This window comes from Typopeltis vanoorti, chromosome 4 (assembly GCF_054136105.1).
Source record: "Typopeltis vanoorti isolate ZY-2024b chromosome 4, IOZ_Tvanoo_1.0, whole genome shotgun sequence".
NCBI lineage: Eukaryota > Metazoa > Arthropoda > Arachnida > Uropygi > Thelyphonidae > Typopeltis > Typopeltis vanoorti.
Genome location: NC_143552.1, coordinates 63,112,274 through 63,137,782, shown reverse-complemented (window position 1 = coordinate 63,137,782; position 25,509 = coordinate 63,112,274). Strand labels below are relative to the sequence as shown.

The window sequence follows — 25,509 nt, the reverse complement described above, 5'->3', positions numbered from 1 at the left end:
CAGGTTAAATTAGGTCCCCTCAGATTAAAAGAATTAAACAAATCAAAAGAATTAATATTAGTTTAGGTTGTAAAATCAAACAGTACCTAGCAATCATTGTTTTCAGCCTCTCATGTTAGCACCAGATGTCATTTTTCCAACAGCAGTTGAAGTGCTGTGGAGGATCTTTAATCATGCAGCAAAAATATAATCGAGTGCACCCTTTCATAAAACATTGTGTTATGCACCAAGGCAAAAAAAATACATTCAGAATAGCACACATTTTATTGTGGTTATCTTAAGCTACACAAACTTTCATTTCTTCTCTATTCTCTCCTAAAACAAATAAAATAAGAAAATGATCAAAACTTTTTGGGAAAGAAGTTGAGAAAAAAATATGTAAGTGTGCTACTAATGTAAAGTAGCACAAGACATGATTCCCTCTCCATCTTTTTAAGCACCACAGCACAGCTAGAAGAATGATAGGACACTGCAGCCTTTGACTGGAAAAGTCCTTAGTTCTATTCTCATCATGATGAGAGACATCTTTATTTGGAATGTTTCACTTGAAGGTGGGTTAATTAATTTTATATGAAAGTAACAGATTCTTTCCCAATAAACTCAGATTTTTATCTCGCCTACAGGCAAATTGACCAGAATACATGCACAATTAACAGACAAAAAATGCTATCAGTAGACAGTAGATGACATAATGTAAGAATGGTGGGATTATGCACGTGGTGAATAAAGTAGAGTAGACAGTGGGCTGTATAGTGCAGAGTGCCTACCCACAATGAGTCCTTGGACTCCATGGAGGTGTCAAGCAATAATAATATTATGCATCCTATATAAAAGAATTACCGCATTTGCTGGCGTATAAGACGCACCCCCTTTTTTGTACACATTTTTTAGGAAAAAAACTTTATCACTGAATATTATAATGAATTTACAGTATTTCAAATATAAAGTAATAAGTAGGTCTACTTTCAACAAATACCTAATTAACTAGGAAAGAGTCCCATCTTTTAATCTTCTTCGTGAAAACCCAGAAATTCATCTCCAGAGCTAAATGAAGAGACACTTGAAACTTCTTCTAAATCAGAATCTGAGTCCTCATACAACAAATTGTCCTCTGCACCATCCAGTGCATTACTAATGCCACACTAATTAAATGATTTGACCACTGTCTCAGTTTTCACAGCATCCCATGAAGCTTTGACCGCTCACAAACTTGCGAAATGCTAGGCCTCTTCTTGATGGCATGACCTCAAAATCTGACGACTGCATCCAATTGATCCACTTCCCCTTCATAATTCCCTTAAATGGTTTATTAATACAGAAATCTAAAAGTTGAAGCTGACTAGTTAGACCTCCTGGAATTACAGCTAACTGAGTTTTTAACATCTTCTGTTCTGTGAGAATGAAACTGATCCCATACTAACAGGGCAGGCTTCTTCAACCATCCTACAGAGTGCCTAGACCAAATTTTATCTATTCATAACTTCATTCCTCCTCCATCCATCCAGCCTTTTGCGTGAACATGTCCAAACACTCCTTTAAGCAGTTTTTTCTTTGGGTAGCGTCTTCCTTTTAAAAATCAATAGTGGCAGCAATTTTGTCCCATCAGCAGAGCAGGATAAACAACCGTGTAATGAGTTTTTTCGTGCCCAGAAGTTTTAATAGTAACACTTTTTGTGCCTTTGGAATCTACAGTTTTGTTTGAGGGCACATCAAAAGTCAGCGGAACCTCATCCATGTTTCCTATTTGCGCAAGTTCAAAATTTTCTTGTTTCCTTGCATTAATGACAAATTGATGAAATTCAATTTGTAGACACTGAACGTCCCACTTTTCTGTGGTCTAAAATCCAAGTATTCAGTTCTGCCTCAAGTTCTGGCCATTTTGCAGTTCCGCTTCGCATGTTATGTTTATTGTGAGTTGCTTTTTTTAGATCCTCTTCCTGATTCCGTCAAGTTCTTATCATTTTCTCAGTTGGGGGTAGCCCGAAATGCCTCTCTGCAGTCCTGTTTCCATGTTCTTTAGCAAACGCAATCACACGTAGCTTGCATGCAATATTGTAGCAATGCCGACGTTTTTCAGGCATAATTTGCAAGGAAATTTAGAGAAACTTTAACGGCATAAATTTATCACCGTTCACAACAACTGCAATAACAATTGGAAAGTTTAAACGAACAGGAACACAGCTGTAATCATCTATGACAGTGCATGGACATCCACTGAACTCTACGTAACTGGAATGCTCTCACACACCACAAGGAAGCAAGAAAGAAATCGCATAACTCAGAAAAGAGAAAATTTCCAGAAATGAAAGTAATAAAAAACTGAATATCGGCGTATAAGACTCACCCTGTTTTTCAGACCTATTTTCAAAGAAAAAAAGTGCATCTTATATGCCGGCAAATACGGTACTTTCATTCCTGATGTATTAGAAATTATATCTGTTTCACTGTGATTTCTTAAATTCATGTTTTGTTTTAACCATAGTCTTATCAAAAATGTCAGATCAAAGCTTTACTGTATAATACATACTTTACACACACACTGACACACACATTGTATATTTTGAATTATTTAAAATGTTATATTTCTTAGACAGTATGTATATACTCTTGGAAAACAGATAAAAATTCATAGTGCAATTTTCTTACCTATCCGGACACTGAGTTTTAAAAATGCTGCATGACTGCTGCTTCCAGTTACTGCTTATCAAGCTTTCTGAAATTAAGTCACAAAATATATAATTAAAAGAAAATATAATTATTCAGGCATGTCCTATCATCTCAAAATTAATTAAGGAAGTCGTACACTAATCTACACTATACCTATCTTTAATTAAACTAATTCAAAGATAGTTACCATTCTCTCTCTCTATCAAATCGTATCAACTGTATCACATGCCATTATTAACTTGTCTTTATTCGTGCTCTTCTTTTTGATCTATGTAATAAACTCATAACCCACATAATCAGAGCCGGTCCAAGAGTATCTGATGCCCCTAGGCAAAGAAAATTTAGGCCCCCCCCCCATACATTGTCTCTCTCTCTCTCTATATATATATATTTTGTCATACTCACACAAGCATACGTACACCTACACATGTGGATATTTATAAAAGTAATATCATTATGAACATTAAAAAATTTATTAATCAAAACCAATACATTTGTATACATATATGATTACTCTTAATATCTGTATAGCAAAAAAATTATTACATCTTAAAATACAAAAATTATGAAAAATTAATCTTTTGGGCTTTTGCTTTGGCAAAGTTTTGAATTTATTCATCTATATTGATTGTAGATGCAATTTCATGCTCTATAGATATTACTGCTAGACCAGTGAATCGTTCCAGAGTCATCTTAGAATGAGTGTAAGTTTTTGTAAGTTTTAATTTCGAGAAACTCATTTCTGAAAACTTGCTACCGATACTGGCAATGCCTAAAAAATTCTCAGAGCAATAAACACATTTGGAACACTATTTTCTAAATTATTTTTGCATATGTATGACAGGACATCTAATGAGGAAGTATTTTCTGGAATTAGCCTTGCTATTATTTGTAATTCACTACATAAATCTGTTTGATCAATATCTCTAGAATTATCACGTGTTAAATAATTTTCCAATATCAAACATTTTTTAAGCAGTTCCTGAGGTAATTTTTTGAAATTCATATATATTTAAAAGAAAACCAAACTTTTCGTTAATTGTAGACATGTGCTTGAATTTTTTTATCAACATATGCAATTGCGGTATCAATAACTGAAAATAAAAATCTACCTTAAATTTTTGTTTAAAATCTGTTATGAATTCATCCTCTGCTTCATACATGAATTGTTTCTTTTTTTTCTAAGTCTAACTGTTTCTTATTCAAAATTAGGCATTACACCCAAGGCCTCAGCGATTTTTTCCTCATCTGTTAACATCTTTTCAAATTCATCCTCATTTCGGATTTTCATTAAGAAATTCTTTGTATCATTAATACAGTTTATGACACCATTTATATCAAGGCTTGTATTCTGAAGTTGTTTACTTGTAAAGTTTATTTCAATTAACAAGATGATTCTGTGAGAAAATGAATGACGTAATCCACAACTTCTCAGACCTGAGAGAGCTTGCAAAAACAGGGCTTAATCTAAAAATCAACAGAATTAAGTCTATAGGGAATGAAGATAAGAAGTGAGAACAGTCGGTTAGTCGTGACCACTGATTGTTAGTTTGAGGGATACCCTGGAACTTCCCCACTCATCTTGGGACAGATGCCAGAAGGAGGAAAAATCTCTGCATTTGAGGTTAAGTATACAAAGAGCAGGGGAGTGGAAGAAATAGAGAAAGGCGAAAATAATGTAGGATCATCAGCAAGCACCAGGACGGCTTGAATTATTGCAGTTTTTTATTACTAATCAAGGTTTTACTAATTTTTTTTCGAAGGTTGTAATTTCCCCCCGAACTATGTAGCAAAAATCTGGCGCCCCGAAGTCTTAGCGCCCCTAGGCAATTGCCTAGGTTCGCCTAATGATAAAACCGGCCCTGCACATGACAAACATTCCAGACGTAATATTATCTCAGTCATCTGACTCTGAACAACTTATACCATTTCCATCATCCCTAAGAAATGGAAGCAACAAAATCTAAGCACAGATATACGCGTACCAAACTTTTATTTAAAAACAAACAAACAAACAAAAAATAATCTGATTATCCCTGCTTGTCAGCATTTCTCAATGTAGTGTAGTGCAGAAGTCAGTTGACACAATTACTTAAACAAGGCTCAGTTAATTGTAGATTTAATTCCATATATTAAGACTTAAGTGTTGAAAGAAACTCATGTGAGAAGCTTAATGGAGTGAAACAGCATTGAGAAAGGGTTTAAAATAATATTTCATTCTTCCAATATTTCTTCCACATCAAAAGAGACATCATCAGGAGTACAATATAAAACATGTAACATACAAAACTGAGTGAAATGCATGGTCAAAGAACTGAAGTCATAATTAGGTGGTCACTCCCTGTACAGGCACCTGTTAGTGGCCTACAATGTAAACTGGGATCTTGAAGTATTACTGTTTCCTATATTTTGGGAAGTTTTCTGCAACCATATTTATTCAAATTAGGCTGATTTTTGAGAGCAGCTATAGATTCTAAAAGCTGCTAAATGAAACAAGCAGTGATGATAGCATAGTGGTAAAAAACACTGACCAGGCATGCAGTCAGGAATCCGTATCCATACTTGAAGTAGAAAAAGCCATCGAAGGCTTGAAAATGTGGAAAGGCAGCAGGAGTAGATGATATTCGACCAGAAATGCTGAAGTATGGTGGTATAAGAGTCTTACAGTGGCTGCACTGCATAGTTCAGAAAGCCTGGACAGAGGGACGAATTCCTGATGATTGGAGTAGAGTTCTCATAGTACCCATATATAAAAAGGGAAATAAAACTGAATGTGAGAATTACAGAGGTATTTCCCTACTGAGTGTTCCTGGCAAGATATATGCAAGTATACTTGAGAAACGGTTGAGAAGAATTGTGGAAGAAAAGCTTGGTGAAGAACAAGCTGGATTCAGGCCAAATAGAGGCTGTCAGGATCAGATCTTCACTTTACGACAAATAGTCGAGAAAGCATGGGAATATAACAAAGATCTGTATTTAAGTTTTGTCGATTTGGAAAAGGCATATGACAAGGTGCCAAGAGAGAAGCTATTCAATACGCTACAGTTATATGGTGTCAATGGGGCATTATATCAAGCAATACTTAGTCTTTATATGAGTTGTAAGTCAGCAGTTAGAATTGAAGGAAGTACAGGAAGATGGTTTAATGCTAAATCTGGTGTGAGACAAGGATGTACATTATCCCCTCTGTTATTCATTATCTATATGGATCACATTATGAAGGATACTGGTATTAAACATGATATCAAAATTGAAGATGTTAATGTCAGCTCTTTGCTTTATGCGGATGATATTATACTTCTAAATAAATCCTCTACAAGTCTGCAAGATTCTCTGACTAAATTGAATAACTGTTGTAATAGATATGGTATGAAGGTGAGCAATAAAAAGACAAAGACAATGAAAATAGGAAGAATCATTGAAAATGTCAACTGTGTTGTAAATGGGGAACCTGTGGAACAAGTAAAACATTTCAGCTACTTAGGCACGATTTTTAGTGAAGGTGATAAATTAAATATGGAAATAGACAACAGAATCAACAAAGCTGGTATGGTAGCAAGTCAATTGAATAAATTCATATGGAATAAGAGAGAAATTAGACAACTCTAAATTAGCTGCATACAAGACAGTGTTCAAACCAATTTTAACTTATGGATCTGAGAGCTGGGTCAGAAGTAAAACACTTGACTAAACACTAGAGACTGGCAGATATGAGCATCCTGAGAAAGAATATGGGCATGAACAGATATCAATGGCAATATCATATTAAAAACAAGGATATTAGGAAATAACTTAACATTGTCAGCATCCAGGAATGCATTAGCAGAGCTAATCTCAGGTGTATGGTCACTTAAACAGAATGGGAGAGGAAAGATTAGCAAAGCAAGTGCTCTCTGCCAGGTTGGCAGGAAAACGACCCAGAGGAAGACCAAGATATAGGTGGATTGATACGGTACAAAGTGGCTTAGATGATAGAAATATAAGATCTGATAATGTTGGAGTCTTGACAAGTAACAGACTGATTTGGAGGAAAATTGTAGATAGGAAGTTAGTAATGATGTAATATTTTTCATGTAGTACTATCATATCCTGTACACCCCTTGAGGGTACATGGCAGGAATTTGATGATGATGATAGTTTACCTTATTATTATGGTTATAGGCTAGTGGGTGCCCTGTTCCCACCAACTGAGCATCAACTACCCAAATGTTACCATCTCTTTTAATCACTAAGTCTGGCTTATGCAAACCAGTGGAGGTTCTATAATGTCGTTCCACCGTGGTCTCCCAACCTTTGTTCTTAAAGCGGTTGTTCAGAATGGAGACCACAGCATCAAGCCTCCACACACAGACCCCATGGGTGCAGAAGCAACACTGGACTATATGAGACAATGTCTTACTGTAGTGGCAGCCAGCCCTACAGTTTGAGTCATCACTATCCCATGAGTGGGCAAGGTATTGATCCTCGTCCTGATAAGATCAATATATTCGAACCCAGGGAGGAGTCTGGTGCCATCCCTTACCCAATGATGCTGGGGGAGGCACCAGTTATGACTCTTTTAAAGGAGCACCATCTACAGAACAGTGCAGCAGAGATGCCCATCTCTTGTGTTCTGTGGGTGCTGAACTCATTTAAGGTACCTTGATAACGGGACCAGCCTTTAGCCCGCCTAAAGTCTTCTTGTATTAATGGAGTATGGGGACAGCCATCTAAGTGATGGAACCAGTGGTGTGTTGGGACTGGCTCGTGCGAGCGGGCTGTTAAAATTTTTCAAATTTAGCGAGCCAGTTGTTAATGTTTTTAAGTTGGGGCGAGCTGGTTATTAAAATTCTTTATGAAAGGATAGATGATGAATGGTGGTATATACTTTTTCTCGTAAATATTTTGAAATTGTATAATAAACACTTACATGTATTATTATCAAAAATAAATGCATAAAGGAGAATTAACAAAACACAAACTCAATTTATGAATGGGAATTTGGAAATGATTTTATTTACTAAACAATGTCTGTATTCATCAAAACACAAACACGTTATCAAAACTCCCAAACTGGGTATTTGAATAAACAGTAATGCCTTATTTTTCAGTAAATTTCCAAGAACTTGCTACATTGTTGCACTATCGATAAATACAAAAATTTGTCGCGATGGCTACGGTCTCTAGTCATTTGATCGACTACGAGTGGTAATATTGGTGTTATGTTTCTTTGTTCAGAATTTCATTTGATAATAGGTAAGTTGTAGGTAATATAGGAAAATTTCCTTTAATATATGTTTTTATTTCGTTTTTTTCTCTTTTTTTTAATAATTAAAATATTTTTAATCAGGGTTAGAGTTTTGCAGTCAAAAAAGCGGATAGCCATTAGTTGAAAAAATGAAATAGAATGAAACTTCTTAAACATTAAAAGGACAAAATTTGAAGAAGCAGAAACAAAGACATCTGAAGATACAATAGAACTTTGTGAAGAATCAAATTTTTCTAAAGCGAGCCGGTTGGTTGTTAAAAATTTACCTCTGAGCCCATCGTCCTTCACCCTCATGTGGAAATATGCAGGGGGGGGGGGGTCAGGCGGCAGTTGGAGCCATGATCTCACAGCTGAACGGATAGCCCTGTCCATTTGGGACAGTACTGAGATATATGTCCTATCCTACCAAGCACCTGTGGTAAAAGTGAGGTAGGAAATAGTGGGAAAGGAGAAACAGTCTTTGCTGGGGCTTGAAAGGAGCTTTCCTCAAAGAAGTGATCCCAGCTTCTAGGATAGAAGGAACAGAAGACCTTCCCTTTGGGGTGAACATGATACTGAGGTATCTCCACTCTTCCAGGATAGTCAAAGCATGCAACGGCCTACTGTGCAAGGAAAACTCTATAGTCTCGACCTTAAGCTTCTTGTCACAACCAGAGGGGACAAGAGCTAAAAAGCAGAACTTCTCTACATTAATAGAAAGGCCTTGAATAGAGAAAAAGTCAACTGCCCGGTCAAGGAGTTCCTGCAAGCCTACCTTAGTAGAGGCTACGAGAATAAGATCGTCCACAAAGGCCATAGCATTAAAGGAAAAAGCGCATAGAGAGTAGCCGATATGGCTAGGAAGAGAGTGAAGAAACTCATCTATGACACAGTTAAAGAAAAGGGGAGATAGAGGATCACCCTGGCGAACATGGGATCATGTAGTGATAATGATGGAGCTACCCAAATATAGCTCCATAACAGAGGAAAGAAAAAGTTCTGGACATCCAGCAATAGACAGTGCTCAAAAAAGAGCAGGAAGGGAGATGCTATCAAAGGCCTTTTGGTGGTCCACTGATGCCATATATAGAGGCTTAAGGTGGCATCGGGAATCAGAGAGAAGAGAAGAAAGAAGATATATATTCTCGGCACAGCCGTCCGAAGGGACAAAAGCTCTCTGTCTATAATCATGCTGTATATGTTGCTGAAGTCGTTTAACTAAGATTTTATGATAGAGTCTAAGTATCACAGGGGAGATGGTAATAGGTCTAAAGTCTGATGCATGGCTTGAAGTTGCTTTCTTCAGAATGAAGATAGTTCTTGAAGCACATAGGTATGGTGGTATTGCTTTAATGGAAAGGAAAATGTCCAATAAGTCTTGAAGAATCTTCAACAGCACCTTCCAAACCTTGCCGCAGGAAAGCCATCAGGTCCAAAAGCGGAGAAATTGGATGGAAGAGCTGCTTTGATCTCCTGGATGGAGACAGGCTAGTATTTGAAGAGCAGGAATGGACCTCAATATCGTAGGTTGGTCATCATCAGGGAAGTGCGGAGGTGGAGCAGAAAAGACTGTACTACAGAATTTAACAAAATCATGTAAGTCTGCTAGAGGTGGAGGGGAAGCACCTTCAAGGATGGTCTTGGCACATTGCCCTCTATTCTTTTTATAGAGGGCCTGCATAGCTGCATAGGCCCTCTTCCTCTGTTAACTATTTGACAAAGTCATTACAGAATGAGACGTAGGCTGATGTTGATGAGGCATCAAATGTTCAGAGAATTCAGCATGGAGGTAGTCATTTAGCTGATCTGTGATATCCATTCCCAGAAGGTGAGTTTGGATGAGAGATTTAAGAATTTGATGGTTATGGTCCTTCGTACAGGAAACCCACTCACACAGGTAGATGTATTCACAAGCTTTCTCATCACTTCCCCCTTTCAATAATATGGTATCATAAAACACTAACCAATAAAGCATATAACCTTTGTTCCAACTTTTTTTAGCAGACTTTGTAATTTTTTAAATGTGAGATTCAGTGGGATCATAATCTTGAAAGTCTGTAGGTGGAGAGTTTCTGAGAATGATATCTATTTTTGTATTGTATTGATTGGCATTAGGAATAACAGTAATACTTTCCTTATCTCTGATGATGATGACTATACTGCTATCTTTACATATAGTTTTTTGAGGGCACTGAATTCACAGGATAATAGATTTCTTTTTGGAGGCAAACATCTAGGAAAGGTTGCTGGCTGTCAGTGTCTAGCCTAATTTGTTAGCTATTTCTGGAGCCAAGTTACAGATACTGCATTTGGTGTCAAACATTAGGTCAAGTGCTGGTACTTGTTTAGAGAATATGGAAAATTTTTCTCTTTTCCTTTGTTATCCATTCCAGATATTTCTCTTAGAGGGACAAAATTTACAATTTAGAGGGAATACCTCTGTGGGTTCGCCCTGTTCACCCCCTTTCCAATTTTTTATGGAATATTTTGAAAAACAAGATATTGACTCAGCCCTTCTGAAACCTTCTATTAAAAAGGGGGGAAATCTTCTGTTCCCCCTTTCAATAATATGTCATCATTAAAATACTAATCAATAAAGCTTATAACCTTTCTTCCAATGACGTCACTAGATAAGGTGTGGTGAATATGATTAAGTTCTATCATATTCACCACACCTTATCTAGTGGCTATAGTTTTACAGTATCCAAAAAAAAAAAAAAAATCCTTCTCCCAATCCTCAACCTTCTTATCAGAAGGTTAATGCTATCATCATCATCCTCTATGTCCAAGGTACATCAGAAAAAAAAGCCAGAATCTTAATGAAATACAACCTCTGCATGGCTTTCAAGTCACATTTAAAACTAGTTATTTCATCTGCTTCACTAAGGACTAAATTCCTCCTTTCTCAGTTTCTTGTGTATTTAGAGTTCCTTGTTTCTGCAAATTGGTCTACCCTGGGCAGACAGGAAGATCAGGTAGCACCTGCATGGAAAAAATACCTGCGGTCATGATTAAGTCAACCAGGCCTTGGTGACCATGCTTTGGATACAGCTCAAAGAATTAACTAGAAAAAGACTACCATGTTCTGTCACAGTAAATATAGAAGAAAGATTGTTTTCAGAATCTGTAGCTACTCTCAAAAATCAGCCTAATTGGAATAAATATGGTTGCAGAAAACTTCCCAAAATATGGGAAACAGTAATACTTCAAGATCCTAGTTTACATTGTAAGCCACTAACAGATGCCCACAGAAAGTGACCACCTAGTTATGACTAGTCTTTTGTCCACGTTTCACTCAGTTTTGTGTTGTCATTGTGTTTGTGTTACAAGTCTCATATTGTACTCCCTAACAGTGTCTCTGTGACCGAAGCAAAAATATGGAAGAATTAAATATTTTTAATCCTTTCTCAGTGCTATTAAGCTTCTAATATGTGAATTCAATTCTTTGAAAGCCGTATAACTTGGAGATCCATAAATATAAGGTGTTGCACTTTTGACATGAAAAAGTATAGGTATATGGACTGTATTTGAGACTTATCATCCATGGTGAGGATGCACTGCAAGATTTGCAAGGCCTGGACACTACACTGCTTGCCACATAGCAGTAATCATTTAATTGTCTAATATGTTTAACTTCTGTTTAAAAGGTGACCACAGTGACAAGTAGAGCTAAATAAAGCACTGATCAAACAATGCCATGGACTACTCCTGCAAATTTGGTTGCCTAGTTTTCATTTTGATGAAAAAACTGGAGAAGGTTAAGAGACAAGTGGCTAAGGTTGAAGAAATGTAAATAGCCGAGTTTTGAGGATAGATAGAATAGAGATGAGAGATAATAACATTGGTGATGGGAAATTACTAGATTAATGGAGAGAATCCTATATGAAGTGGAAAGGAGGGAAACAAGAGACCATTTCTGGAAATTATTTAAAGGTGTGGCGAGGAGTAGATTTTTTACATAAAAAGCAGTAGGCAAATAGAATAGTGTCCAAATGTGTTGCAAATACTGGAATGTGAACGAATTTAAGGTATTGCATGACATATCTTACTTGCTGACTGAGACCTCCTATGATGAGTTTGCAAACTTCATGGAGGTTTGTTGACAGTGATCATAATAACATCCTATTAACTATCCTGCCCTACTTAATTCAGCCTGATACCAAACAGCTTTAAAGCTATCATATGTAAGGCTTTATTTTATCTATATTTTAAGAAAGCATAATTTCTCCAGTATCATTCATAGTACTCTTCCCCTCCTCTTGTCCTTCCAATTCTTCCATTTCTATTCTAGTCTATACATCATCCTCAGTCAGCTTTTCTATTTGCTAACAATCCTTAGGCCAGCAAACTCAATACCACAAACTAAGTCTTATTTCTGATATGCAGTAAACAGACATAACAGAGGAGTAGATTTTCGTCTTGGATGTTTGTAAAAGCCTCCTTTGCACAAGCTTGTATAGCTTCTTGAGCTCAAGGCTTTATATATATATATATATTTATCGACCTACAAGCAATCCATGATCTTACTGCCTGCTCTTCTCATAACTGGAATTTTTACTTCCCCAGATGTGATCAATTTCACTCCAACCGGATCCCACCTCACACCATCTCTCTTCATGCTACTTACTGTTTCTCTGCCACATTTCTTTGTTTCTTTCACTCCCTCACTTTATTTATTTTTGTTCTGCCATAGTTTCTCATCCTCTCATAGTCTGTTTCATTCTCCATGGTTTCTCACACTTCCATATTCATGTCACTCATTCTGTAAACTCTTTTACTGATGCTCATCACTAAATGTTCAATGCCAAATGTTCACATGCAGCTTCTGTCATAAACCATTCCAACTTTAAAATTCTCTACGTATTTACAAACTGCACACCTTTGTTCTTCACAAAGCTTATCCCATTATGTCATTCATCATGTCTATGCTCCATCTTAATTCACTTTTGTGCAGACTTCCCCAAAATACTAACAGAAATTTTTAGCATTTAAATATTCAGTAGTCCTTATACAGTCAGTCCTCAACTTATAACAGGATTCTGTTTTGATGATCACATTATAAGTTGAAAAGATCACAAATCAAAAACCACTATGTGAACCATACCTTAATGCTGAAATGTGTATCTCTGTTTTGTGATATTTTAAAACTAACTTTAATCTTTGTACATTGTATTGTTTCACTATATTCTAGTATATCTACTCTCCAACCAATAGGTCATGGGTTCAAATCCAACTGTTGGCATGGATGTTTGTGAAAGTCTCCTTTGGATGAGCATGTAAAAAAAAAAAAAGTCGTGAGCTCAAAGCATTTTTCTTATTTATTTTTAATTACTGCATACAGTACTCTGCTCTAATAAATAATTAAACTTCAGCGTACAGTAAAATAATTAGCTGGAAACCCATGGAGCAGGAGCAATTTTTCAAAGCTGCTGCCTTATTAACTGAACGATTTATCAGAGGAGGTAAGGCAGGCTAGGTCAACAACAACAAACTGTTATAAGAAAGGTGTGCCAGATTCATTACTTGTAGAAAGTCTAAGTAGCTTCAGAGGGTGAGGTGACAGCAGGAACAGGCTTCTTTAAAAATTTGTATATTACGTCCAGTTTAGTCTCCACAGTTTGCCCTTTCTTTTCTGCATACATTTTTCTATAGCAAGCAACTGCAGTTTGCATTATTCTGTCTTGCTAAATCTCTCCATGTTGGAATCCATTTCTTCAAACAACCAAATTGCTTTCTTAAAGGATACAAACCCTTCTTCTAATTTTTTCACTAAGCTTTGTTGAGGGCTTGGCTTCTTGTTCTGTTTTTTTTTCCTCTCTTCTTCTTCAACTTTGTGCTCTAGCTCTGTAAGGTCTTCATTTGAGAATACTTCCACAGCTTCCATCAACTGCTTTGTATCTTTGTTAACTGCCAACTCTTTAGCCAGCAGTACTATCATGTCACCATTCTCTTGTAAGACCCACCTTGTCAAATCCTGTGAATCTATGAAAATATATTTTTGGCAGCTTCTTCCAAACTCTGTTCACACTCTGCTGTCATCTCACTCCATGCTGGATCTCCAATTCTTTGTACAATGCTTGCTATATATAATATTCCTTCAAGAAGTCAGACTTTTTTTCACCCTCACTAGAGGCAATAGTCTAAGCACAAGTATTTCTTAAATAAATATCCTTGAAGGCAGCAATAAAATCCTGGTCCATGGATTTGCAGGACTGAGGTGGTATTCAGTGAACGTGTTAACAGGTTGGCCTCCGTAACTACAAGCGGTTGTAAGTTGCATACATCGTAAGTTGAGGACTGACTGTACTCAAATTTAATTTAGTAATACTTACCACTCATGGGAACATTTATATTATTAGTATCACTTGTTTTTGTATACCTTCCAACTTCAATACCTCTGAAATATCCTCCAAGAAATATTGTAATAAATAAAATAACTACCTACAAAAGCAAAAATAAACAAACATTACTATACCACGAAACTTGCATATTTTATTTTATCCAATTCCCTTTTTAATAGTAATAATAAATATAAATTTAAGTTTAAAATGAAAGAATAACAAATTTTCCATGAAATGAAGATAGATTGTTGATAAGTGAAGGGTTAAATAAAAATGAAGAGAAAACAAGAAATACAATAGAATTATGTTTATTAAATTATAATTAGATTACTGGCATATATTTCATTACCATTCTAAATTAGCTGAACTGTAATTTAAAATTTTATTAGCCCAATATAATATAGATAGGAAGCTTAATATTTAATGTTAATATTTTATGGAACACTCTTAAGCAGTCTTCCTTTAAGGATACTTTTAAATAGACAAGATTAAGGCATAAGTAATAATGGCTGAGTGTTAATGATACACTTTGGAATACCAGATAAGCTGGTAAAGACTTAAGTTAATAATGGAAAATTCAGAAGCACAGGTTAAAACAAAATGATTTAATAGATCCCTTTCCAATAACTCAAGGATTAAAAACAAGTTGATAATGTACTTTTAAACTTAGCTTTGGAATGCATTATACAATCATTGCCAGTTGCCACAAAAGACACTCTAATCAACAAGTCAGTGCAGACTGTAGCATATACAGATGACATTAACTTCATGTCAAGAACCAAAAAGAAAGCAAAAGAAGCATGTTTAGAACTAGAAAACTCAGCACAAGAAATGGGGGCTAAAAATTGATCAATAAAAAACCAAAATAATGATTAATACCTTGCAGAATCAGTTAATCGATACAAATGTGAAAATTGGAAACCTTGAAATAGAAAAAGCATTTCACTTAAATTATATTGGAGTAATGATCACTAGCCAACCAAATGAGATGGTGGAAGTGCAGAAGCGATTAAAGAGGAGTTATCAGGCCTTTTATTTTCTCATGCATATTTAGATCAAAAATATCCAATGAAAGACTAAAGTACAAATTCATCCAGTTGTTACCTATGGATGTGAAATGTGGATATTTATGGCAAGGGTGGAGAATTTGATATTAGTATTATTATTATTACATGACACCTCCAAGGAGTCCAGAGACTCATCGAGGGAGGGCACCAACTCTACAACTCTCCATCTGGAGTTACTGAGCACCCACTTTGCAAAAGCATATCATCCAGGTGGTGACATTGAAAAAATGAAGGAACCATTAGTTTATACGGGAATAGTGATGAATGAAGTGGAGGTGACTAGTCTATTACAGAACCTTAATGTGAACACATCTGTGGGATTGGATGGTATACCGGCACCGGTCTTGCGTGAAGCGGCTAAGGAATTATCAGTGCCCTTGACCATGTTGTTTAATCTGAGTCTCAGGTCTGGTTTAGTTCCGAAGGTGTGGAAAGAAGGGAAAATAGTTTCACTGCATAAAACGAGGATCCAAGACTACGGTTGCAAATTACTGACCGATCAGCATATCAGGAGTCGTTGTCAAGGTCTTGGAAAAAGTAGTCAAGGGAAAAATACAAGAATGGATTGATGAAAATGAGATACTGTACAGGGGACAGCATGGCTTTGTGAAGGGTAGATCATGCTTCAGTAACTTGCTCAAGTTTTATAACAAGGTGAACTGGATAAGGGAAATGGGTTTACAGTGATACTACTGGACCTGGCAAAGGCATTTGACAGGATACCACATGGAATACTAATCCGTAAACTACAACATATGGGAATGGATATAGGGTTGGTGAGATGGATAGGTGGTTGGTTGATGGAGAGATATCAAAGAGTAGTTTATTCAGGAGTAGAGTCCAAAAGACGGCCTGTGACTAGTGGTGTGCCACAGGGTTCTGTTCTTGGACCACTGCTGTTTAATCTGTTCATTAATGATATAGGGAAGGATCTAAGTGGAACAATTCATTTGTTCGCTGATGATGCAAAGTTGGGTAGGGCAATAGTGAATGCAGAAGATGTCAAAGTCTTGCAGGATGACTTAGATAGATTGGAGTTCTGGGCTAAGGAGAATGGATGTCAATTTAATGTGACAAAATGTAAGGTTATGCATTTTGGGGTGAAAAGATTAGCAGCAGTATACCATATTGGTGGAACTGTACTCCAAGAGATTGATGAGGCCAGGGACTTGGGAGTGTTGGTGGATAGGGAGATGAAGTTTAGGGGGCACATTGCAAAAGTAGCTAAATCAGCTCATCAACTCACTTGGTTGTTGAAAAATACCTTGACAAGCAAGTTATTGTACCTCTGTACCAAGCCTTGATAAGACCTCATCTCGACTACTGTGCCCAGATTTGGTCACCTCGGTTCCTTCTTGATGGGGAGGTGGTGGAGAGGATCCAGAGGCGAGTGACTAAGATGATAACAGGTCTATGGAATGAACCATATGAGAACAGGTTGAAGATTTGTGGGTTGCAGAAACTAGTTGATAGGCGGAAAAGGGGAGATATGATTGAGACATTCAAATTGCTAAAGGGATTCCCTAGGATTAATTCAGAGGATATTTTTGAGATCAGGACTGGTGGTGGGAAAACTAGGGGACACCTATGGAAGCTGGGCAAGAGTGTGGTTAGCAGGGGCGTTAGAGCTGGGTTCTTTACTTTTAGAGTGGTAAATGAGTGGAATAAGCTGCCAGAGTCTGTTGTGAGTGCTATGACGGTGAACGAGTTCAAGGCAAGGTATGATAGATACTGTGAGAATGTAATCGCATAGTTGTGTGGACATGATGTTTAGGGCCTCCCTCGATGAGTCTAAGGACTCCTGGAGTCGCCCGAAATAATAATAATAAAAAATCTACACCACTCAATCCACCAACTACAAGGTCACATTCATCTACACCAATGCCATCTACTGCCCACCACCACTAGATTTTCACAGACAATCACAACCATCCATGCCAACGGCAGGATTCGAACCTGTAGCCTTTCGGCTGGAGAACAGATACTCTAACCACTCAGCCAATATTAGCTTTTCAAATAAAAACTCTTAGAAAAATGTTTGGCCAAGTGAATGATAATTGCTGAAGTATCAGACAACCAGGAGTCAAATCAACTTTATAAAGAACCCACAATATCTAGTATAATCAAGATCAACAAGGTGCAGTGGGCAGAATTTGTTTTTTTGTATGGTTTGACAGTATTCTTAAGAAGACAATAAATACCAAACTTCTTGGTAAATGATCAAAGGGAAAACCCAGAACAAGATGGACAGACACAATTAGTCAAGATAGTAACATCATATTGTTGTTATGAGCCATCCAGTCGTTTTCGACTCTTGGTGATCCTGTGAACAAAGGCTCCACATCCCACTCGGCCTCTTGTTCTTTCTTTCTTTCTTTCAGTAAGTTCCCATTGGTAAGTTCCTTTATGTTGTCCATCCACCTCTTTTGTGGTCTTCCTCTTCTTCTCATTCCCTCAATCTTCTCCAACATAACTGCCTTTTTCCAATGATTCATTAGCTTGCATAATATATCCAAAGTACATCAACTTCTGTTTAACAATCATTGCCTCCAAGGAGGCAATGTCTTTATATTCTCTCTAAAACCTTCTTATTGTCATTCTTGCAGTCCATGAGATTCTTAATAGGCTCCTCCACACCCGTAATTCAAATGAATCAATTTGCTTTCTGCCTTTCTTCTTAATAATCCAGCTTTCACATCCATACATTACTACTGGAAATACCATTCCTTTGACAATTCTAACTTTTCTGGCCTTACTCACACCTCTATCTTTCATAATTTTTGTCAGGTTTAACATAGCTCCCCCCACCATGACTTTCCTTTTTTTAATTTCATCTTCACATTTACCATCATTTCTGATTCTGCACACCAGTAAATTATAAATTCATTTAAACTGCCAGAAGCCATCACTTTTGTTTTGCTGATGTTTATCAGCCATTCTCATAACATATTCACTATAAATGTTAAAAAGGTAGGGCAACAGTATACAACCCCTGCTGCACTCCTTTTCCCACTTGAACACTGTCTGTTTCTCCAAAGACTGTTTTTACCGAAGCTTCTTGGTTGTCATATAGTTCTTTTAACAAGAAAATTAGATGTTCAGGTGGTATTCCCATTGATCTCATTACAATCCACAGTCTGCTGTGATCCACATAATCAAAAGCTTTCTTATAATCAATAAAACAGATGAATACTTCCTTTTGAAATTCTCTTATTCTTTCCATAATCCATCTCATGTTTACTATTTGATCTCTAGTTTCTCTATCTCTCCTAAAGCTTGCCTGTTCTTGTGGCATTTCTCTATTCACATATGGCTCCAACCTTCATTGGATCACTTTCAGCATAACTTTACTTGCATGTGAAATTAAAACGATGGTTCTATAATTCTCATAATCTATGGGATTTGATTTTTTTGGGATTGGGATGAATACTGATGTTTTCCAATCTCTGAGCCAGTATATTTTCTTCCAAACCTGTTCACAAATTTCAGTCAATATATTCACTGCTTCGTCTCCAGCTGCTCTCAGTAATTCCACTGACACTCCATCAGCTACAGGAGCTTTTCCTTTTGGTAGTGTTCCATTGCTGACATCATTTCACTTTTCATTATTATGGGTTCAACAAATTCTCCTTCAATATTATTATCTTTCTTGTACAAATCCTTTACATACTCTTTCCATCTTTTTTTTACACTGCTTCTTCCATAAGACATTTACCTGAATTATTTTTTACAACTCCTAATCTTGGGATAAATTTCCCTGTAACATCATTCATTTTTCTAAACCGATCTCTTGTTCTACCCATAATATTGCTTTCTTCAATTTCCTTGCACCTTTTGTTTAGATGTTTTTCCCTATCTTTCCTAGCCTGTCTTTCCCAACCTCACCCAGTTGTCTAACCCTTTGTTTCTCTGAAGTTTCATTTTTCTTCTTTTTGCTGCTATTTGAATAGCTTCTTCTGATAACCATTTACAATCTTTCTTTCTTGTTGCTTTATTAAGATTATTCATTGCTGCTTCTATGACCGTATATTTTGTTTCCTCCCACAGTTCTTCTAATTCTCTTCCTGTCTTCTCCAAACTTAATTTCTTTCTGACTTCTACTTTAAATACTTCATGCATAGGATCTAAATCAAATCTGATACTGTCCTTTTGTTTCTTCTTAGTCCTTAATTTCAATATCACTTAAGCTAACAATAATTCATGATCTGCCCCATAGTCTGCACCAGACAGTGTTTTTGCTGCTTGTATAATGCTCCTCCACGTTCTTCTGGCAACAAAATAATCTATCCAATTACTTATTTTCCATTAGAAGAAGTCCATGTGTACAATCTTCTTTTATGTTGTTGGAAGCAAGTGTTTGCAATAAATCAACTATTCTCAACACAAAACTCAAACATCCATTCTCCTAAACCAAATTTTCCAGTGATGCCTCCTCTTTTTCACCCACTTTTGCATTCCAGTCACCTAATATCAAAAGAAAATATGAGTGGCGTCACGTGATCATTTTGGTTGGGTGTGCTGTCATGTTTTCCAGGCGGGAGGGGGGAACCATCATTTTGTAATTTGGTTTAAGCCAATAAGAATTACAATTTGGTCGGCTAAATCCCAAACTGTCAGCCCATCCTCGGTATCCAGGTAGATACCCTACAGGGTTCACCACGAGAAGGTGAGGACTGGACATTAGGTCAGAAGCCCTGGTCGGTTCTCCGCATTCCTTTAAAGGCTATGTGGAGGTCTCCTCTCAGTTATACAGCTTTGACCCTTAAGCACCCGGGGGGGAGGCTTGGAGACAAATAATTACATCAGTAAATTTTTATAATTATTGATTTAATTAAATAATTACATCAATAAACATCTTTTAGCTTTTTTTATGTAATTATTTGTCGATGTAAACTATAAATACATTATTTTCATTTTGCATTGATTTTAATGATCTTTAATTCTTGGTAAAAAAAAAAGGTATTCAGAATTAATAGTTTTTAGCACAATTTCATATATTAAAAAATTGGCCGGCATATTTTATTAAAAATCAACTAATTAATTAATCCTAAATTAAATTATTTCACCTTAAAAGCAAATAAATTATAAAACTAATAAATAAAATAATATTAAATTACATACACTTACCTTCTAAAAATGTATTTTTTTGTTTAAATTTGTTTCAATATAAATTTACAATTCACACTTCACTCTGTAACTTACTAGACAGAGGACAAACTAACTGGTTACTGTTCACAAATCAGAAAAAGATTAACCAAACACAGGAACACGTGTTTTATTTCTAAAATAAAACATGTGTCCTATGACTACCCTGCAACAGGCCAACTCATAATAAAATTTTAAGACAGACAAAGAGTTCCCAGGGTTGCGGGTGCAAGATTACATATCTCAATCAATTTTCAATTATAATTTTGTAATTTTTTTAGTCGCTCCCTGGGGAAGTGCTCCCCCCCCCCTCCCGATGCGGAGAACATTGACGTGTTCTCCGCATCATTTCCAGAAGCCTTTGTGTTGTCTTCTAAATTTTGGCTATGTGACCCTAAATTTCAGATCCTTATCCACTATCACCCCCAGATCTCTTATTTCCTCTACCTCCAACAATATATTCTCACCAAGCATAAATTCTGCATCCCATCTTTGTTTTCCAAATTTTAAAACCTTACATTTTGCAACATTGAACTCACATCTCTATTTCCATGCCCAATCACTCAATTTATTCAAGTCTTCTTGTAAGACCACAACATCTTCACTACTCTTTACGGTTCGTCCCAACTCTGCATCATCTGCAAACAACTGAATATTTCCATCCAAATCTTCACCTATATCGTTAATATACAAGTTAAACAGTAATGGCCCTAAAGCAGACCCCTGAGGCACTCCACTAGTGACTTTCCTTTTCCTGGATATCACACCCCCATACACAACTTGTTGATACCTATCAGATAGCCAGTCTCCAATATCCAACCCCATCTGCTCTAGTTTGACTATCAATTTATCATGAGGTACTCTATCAAAAGCCTTTGTGAAATCTAAGTATATTACTGTGTATCCTTCTCCTCTGTCCAAGGAAGCAGTCAGTTTATTGTAATAAGTAAGTAGATTACTAAAACATGACCTCCCTTTAGCAAATCCATGCTGTCCATCAAAGATAATACCATTGTTGTCAACCCAATTCTGGATCCTAGTTCTCACAAGCTTCTCCAACAACTTAACCACAACACCTGACACACAGATAGGCCTACAGTTTGATGCTTGAGTTTGATTATCTCCTTTATGAAGTGGCACAATCTTGCCCTCCTTCCACTCCTTAGGCACTTGACCAAGTGCAAGACTCGTATTAAAAAAATATGTCAAAGCAGGTGTCAACTCCCCTGGCACATTCCTTCAGAATATGTGGTGATATATTATCAAATCCCACAGCTTTATTAACATCTAGTTTACTCAACTCCCCATACACCTCTTGCTCACTTACAGTCAGTCTCTACCACCATCACCTACTGCTCTCAATCTCTCCATGAAATCACATTCACAAGATTGAAAGACCTTTATGAATTGCTCATGAAGTATCTCCACCACATATTCTGCAACAGCTGTCTTTATATCATTTTCTCCTATCAATGTCATCCTTCCATAATCATTCTTTCTTTTGCTGGCTACATATCGAAAGAACTCCCAAGGATTCTTTTTGGCTTCATTGGCTAACTACTGTTCATACCTGTCTTTAGCTACCCTCACCAACCAAGTCACCCTCCTTGCCTGGTCTTTGTAGACCTCATGGAATTGGTTATTTCCACTTCTCTTATGCTGCCGCCACAATGCCCTCTTTCTCTCTGTATTGCATGCTTAATCTCTTTATTCATCCATCTCACACCTACCTTATTTAACCTTCTCACCCTTGGAATACACTTAGACATTGCATCTACTAGATAGTTTTTGAAAATTCCCCAAGCTGCATTGATCTCGTTTCCAGCTAACTCCTCATTCCATGCTACACCTGCAAGCTGTCTCATTAGCTCTTCATAATCCCCCCCCTTGTAGTTCTACATATACCCTTTTCTCACAGAGGTCCTCACACTGCTGGCAACCACCCAGGTAATCACCTCATTGTCACTCTCACTAATTGGTGGATGATTTGGCACCTCATTTATAATTACATCCTCTGATGAGATGACCAAATCCAAGACCCTCAATCCTCGCATGCCCTCTGTTACATACTGTCTGAGGTAGTTATCCCTCAAAAACTCAAGTAACTCATTTTCTTTACTTCCAGTTGCTATCTCATCATTCCAGTCTATATTGACATAATTAAAATCGCCCATAATGATCACCCTTTTCTTATTTGCTTGTACATTAATTTGATTATACATTTCATTATCACCACCATCCACATTACCTGGTCTATAACAACATCCAACCAAGTATTTGATACCATTCACCTCTCTCACACCATACTGCCTGAAAATCACTGGTACTATTTCCCCTCTTGCATCTCTACTTTGTATGGACATAACTCTTTCTATATCATCAATAGCACTTCCCCTCCCTTTTTACCCCTTCTATCCTGAAGAAACACATCATACCTTTCCATCTCTATTCCTGCCACGATGCCGTCCTCTTCCAACCATGTCTTACTTATTCCGACAATCTTTGAGTGAACGGACGCAATTAATTAATGCAACCATTTCATCTGCCTTGTTTCTTATACTTCTAGCATTTGTATACAAACACAACAGCTCATTTCTGGATCTACAGTGATCTCTCCATGCTCGACTAGAGCCATTTCCCTTTCTGCTTTTTCATTTTAAAACCCTTTTCGATTCCAACTGTTTCCTCTTGATTTCAGGTCATCCCATTTCTTTCCTGTCTACACATGTTCTCACCTCCTCTCGGAGCATCCACCTTTCTCACGCTGTGTACTCCTGTCTAGCCTGAGCTTCCCCGTCTCCCTGCTCCTCTTGCACACCCATTCTCTCATTTTCTATACTCATACCATTCACTTCCTCATTCATAACTACCTCTTCAATCTCTCCTGTCTTACTCTCTTGCTCTTCCTCATCACTTCCTGCTTGATCTGATTCATTCTCTCTCACTCTACCTTCCAGCAGCAGTCTCTCCAAGCGACTCACACCATAACCACTCAAATTCAGTCCATCGCTCCCATACAGTTCACTTCTTCCTTCAAACTCATTCCACACATTAACAAACTGTACTGTTTTGGAGAGAGAGAAGACTGGACGTAACAAATCTGGGCAGCCATGGCTCAATTGGAGCTGCAGAGCCATGAGAAGAAGAAGAGTGTTAATGCAAAAATACAGGTTAGAATCATTGAATGACTGCTATATATCTAAGAATAACTGACAAAAATACCTATCTTGAGAGACTGCAGTTAATGTGATCACTGTTCTTATTACTACTTCTGTTAGATAGTAATACACAATCATGAACATAAAAGTTCATGATTGTCAGCTGTGGTCAAACGAAGAGATTGGTTAGAAATAGAAGACAGGATTGAATGATGGATATTGGATTTTCTCTGGTGGTCTTCAATGGTTTGTGAAGGGCGGATCTTGTTTTAGAGTCTGCTGTCATTTTATGATAATGGGGAAATGTATTGAATAAAGAAAATTCATATACAGAAATATTTTTGAATTTGGCAAAGACGTTTAAATGCAGAAATTCTTTTCACTTGGTTACAAAATAAATTATACTTGACAAGAAATTATATTCTGTTGATGTCACATCAGTTTGCCTTAGTATCCCATAATTCAAAGCACTCCTTTTGAATGTGTATATTACTAAGCATTATTGAAAGGGGTCACTACCCAGACTAGTTTCAACCTTTACTGAGATCTCATTAGCAAGAGCATACCTCAGGAAGATACCAGTCTGTGTAATGACCCTTCCCATAATGTTTAGCAATATATACTCCTTTTGCATTTTGCATTTTGAAATACTAAGGCAACTAATTCAAAGTCAATGCCCTCTATATACATGTAGTCTAGTTATGAAGATACTTCAAGTGGAAACTGTCTGCTTACACTTGGATAAACAACAAGAATATAATGTCATGTCAAGTATAATTTATGTTTGACAGATTACCAAATGAAAAGTTAGCGTATAAGCTGAAGAGCATTGATGACAGATTGGTTAAGTGGATCGAAGGTACTTTCTGAATGATGCTAACAAATTGTGTATGGTAGTGTCTCAAAAAAGGAAGGCAACAAGTGATATACCTCATGGTTCTTTACTTGTGACCCTACTGTTTAACTTATTAATCTCATGATATTTAATATAGATTGACTGAGGATTTTCAAATGTTTGCTAACAATGAAAAGTTAGGTATTGATTATCAGGAGATAAATGCAAGGCACTGCACTTTGAAGTACTGAGATAAGACTACATACTATATTGGTAGAGATGTGCTTCAAGAAGTGGCTGAAATTTGGGATCTTGGGTGATGATTGACATTGGGCTAAAGTTCTAAGGATGCATTGTAAGTGTTGTGAAGACTGTATATTGTATTGCTACTATGATCAGAAGCACATTGACATGTAGGGGATGAGGAGGAGGTGGTGCCTCTGTAAAAGGCATTGGTTTGACCACACATGGTCTATTTTGCTAAAAATTTAGTAAGTTGTGATATGGAAACATTAGAGAGGATCCATAGAAGAATGACTCAAGTAACATCAAGACTCTGTAATAGACATGTTGGCTATGTAGAACACTGGAGGGATTGTAGAGTTTTGCAGATAGGAGGTAAAGAGGTGATATGATAGATCTTCAGGGTAATGAAGGCATTTTACCAGATTAAACAAAAGGGATTAGAAAAAGAGTGGAGGGCAAGTAGGGAAGAGTAAAAATAAGGATCACACTTGGAAGTTGTCTAAGAGTGTGGTTAGTAAGGGTGTGCAGACTAGGTTCTTTACTTGGAGAGTGGTGAATCAGTGGAATGGATTGCTAGCAGTGGTTGTAAGCACCCCAGCAATGAATAGGTTCTAAGGAGATGCATGATAGGTATTGTGTTAATGGATAGAGTGGGTCTCCACAATGAGTCTTAACTCCATGGAGTACCTATGTAAATATAAATAATAATAATAATTAGGAACATCAAGGGGCAACAGTTGTCCTCTATTCTGGTATCCCTATCATCTGCAGTTGCCAACTTGTTATCGCACTACTCATCTACCAATGCCAAAAGTGAAGATGT

The 25,509-nt window shown here is 36.9% G+C and overlaps 1 protein-coding gene across 1 annotated transcript in view; it reads right to left on the bottom strand.

Annotated features, from left to right (window-relative positions):
* Window positions 1-25,509, bottom strand: part of LOC150107366 (venom phosphodiesterase-like) — a 291,454-nt gene that overhangs the window by 205,322 nt on the left and 60,623 nt on the right. Inside the window, exons 4-5 of the mRNA XM_090391228.1 lie at window positions 14,227-14,335; window positions 2,647-2,713 (exon numbers count right to left, since the gene is read on the bottom strand). Coding sequence (XP_090247354.1) covers window positions 2,647-2,713; window positions 14,227-14,335 — 176 coding nt within the window. The remainder of the gene's footprint in view (window positions 1-2,646; window positions 2,714-14,226; window positions 14,336-25,509) is intronic.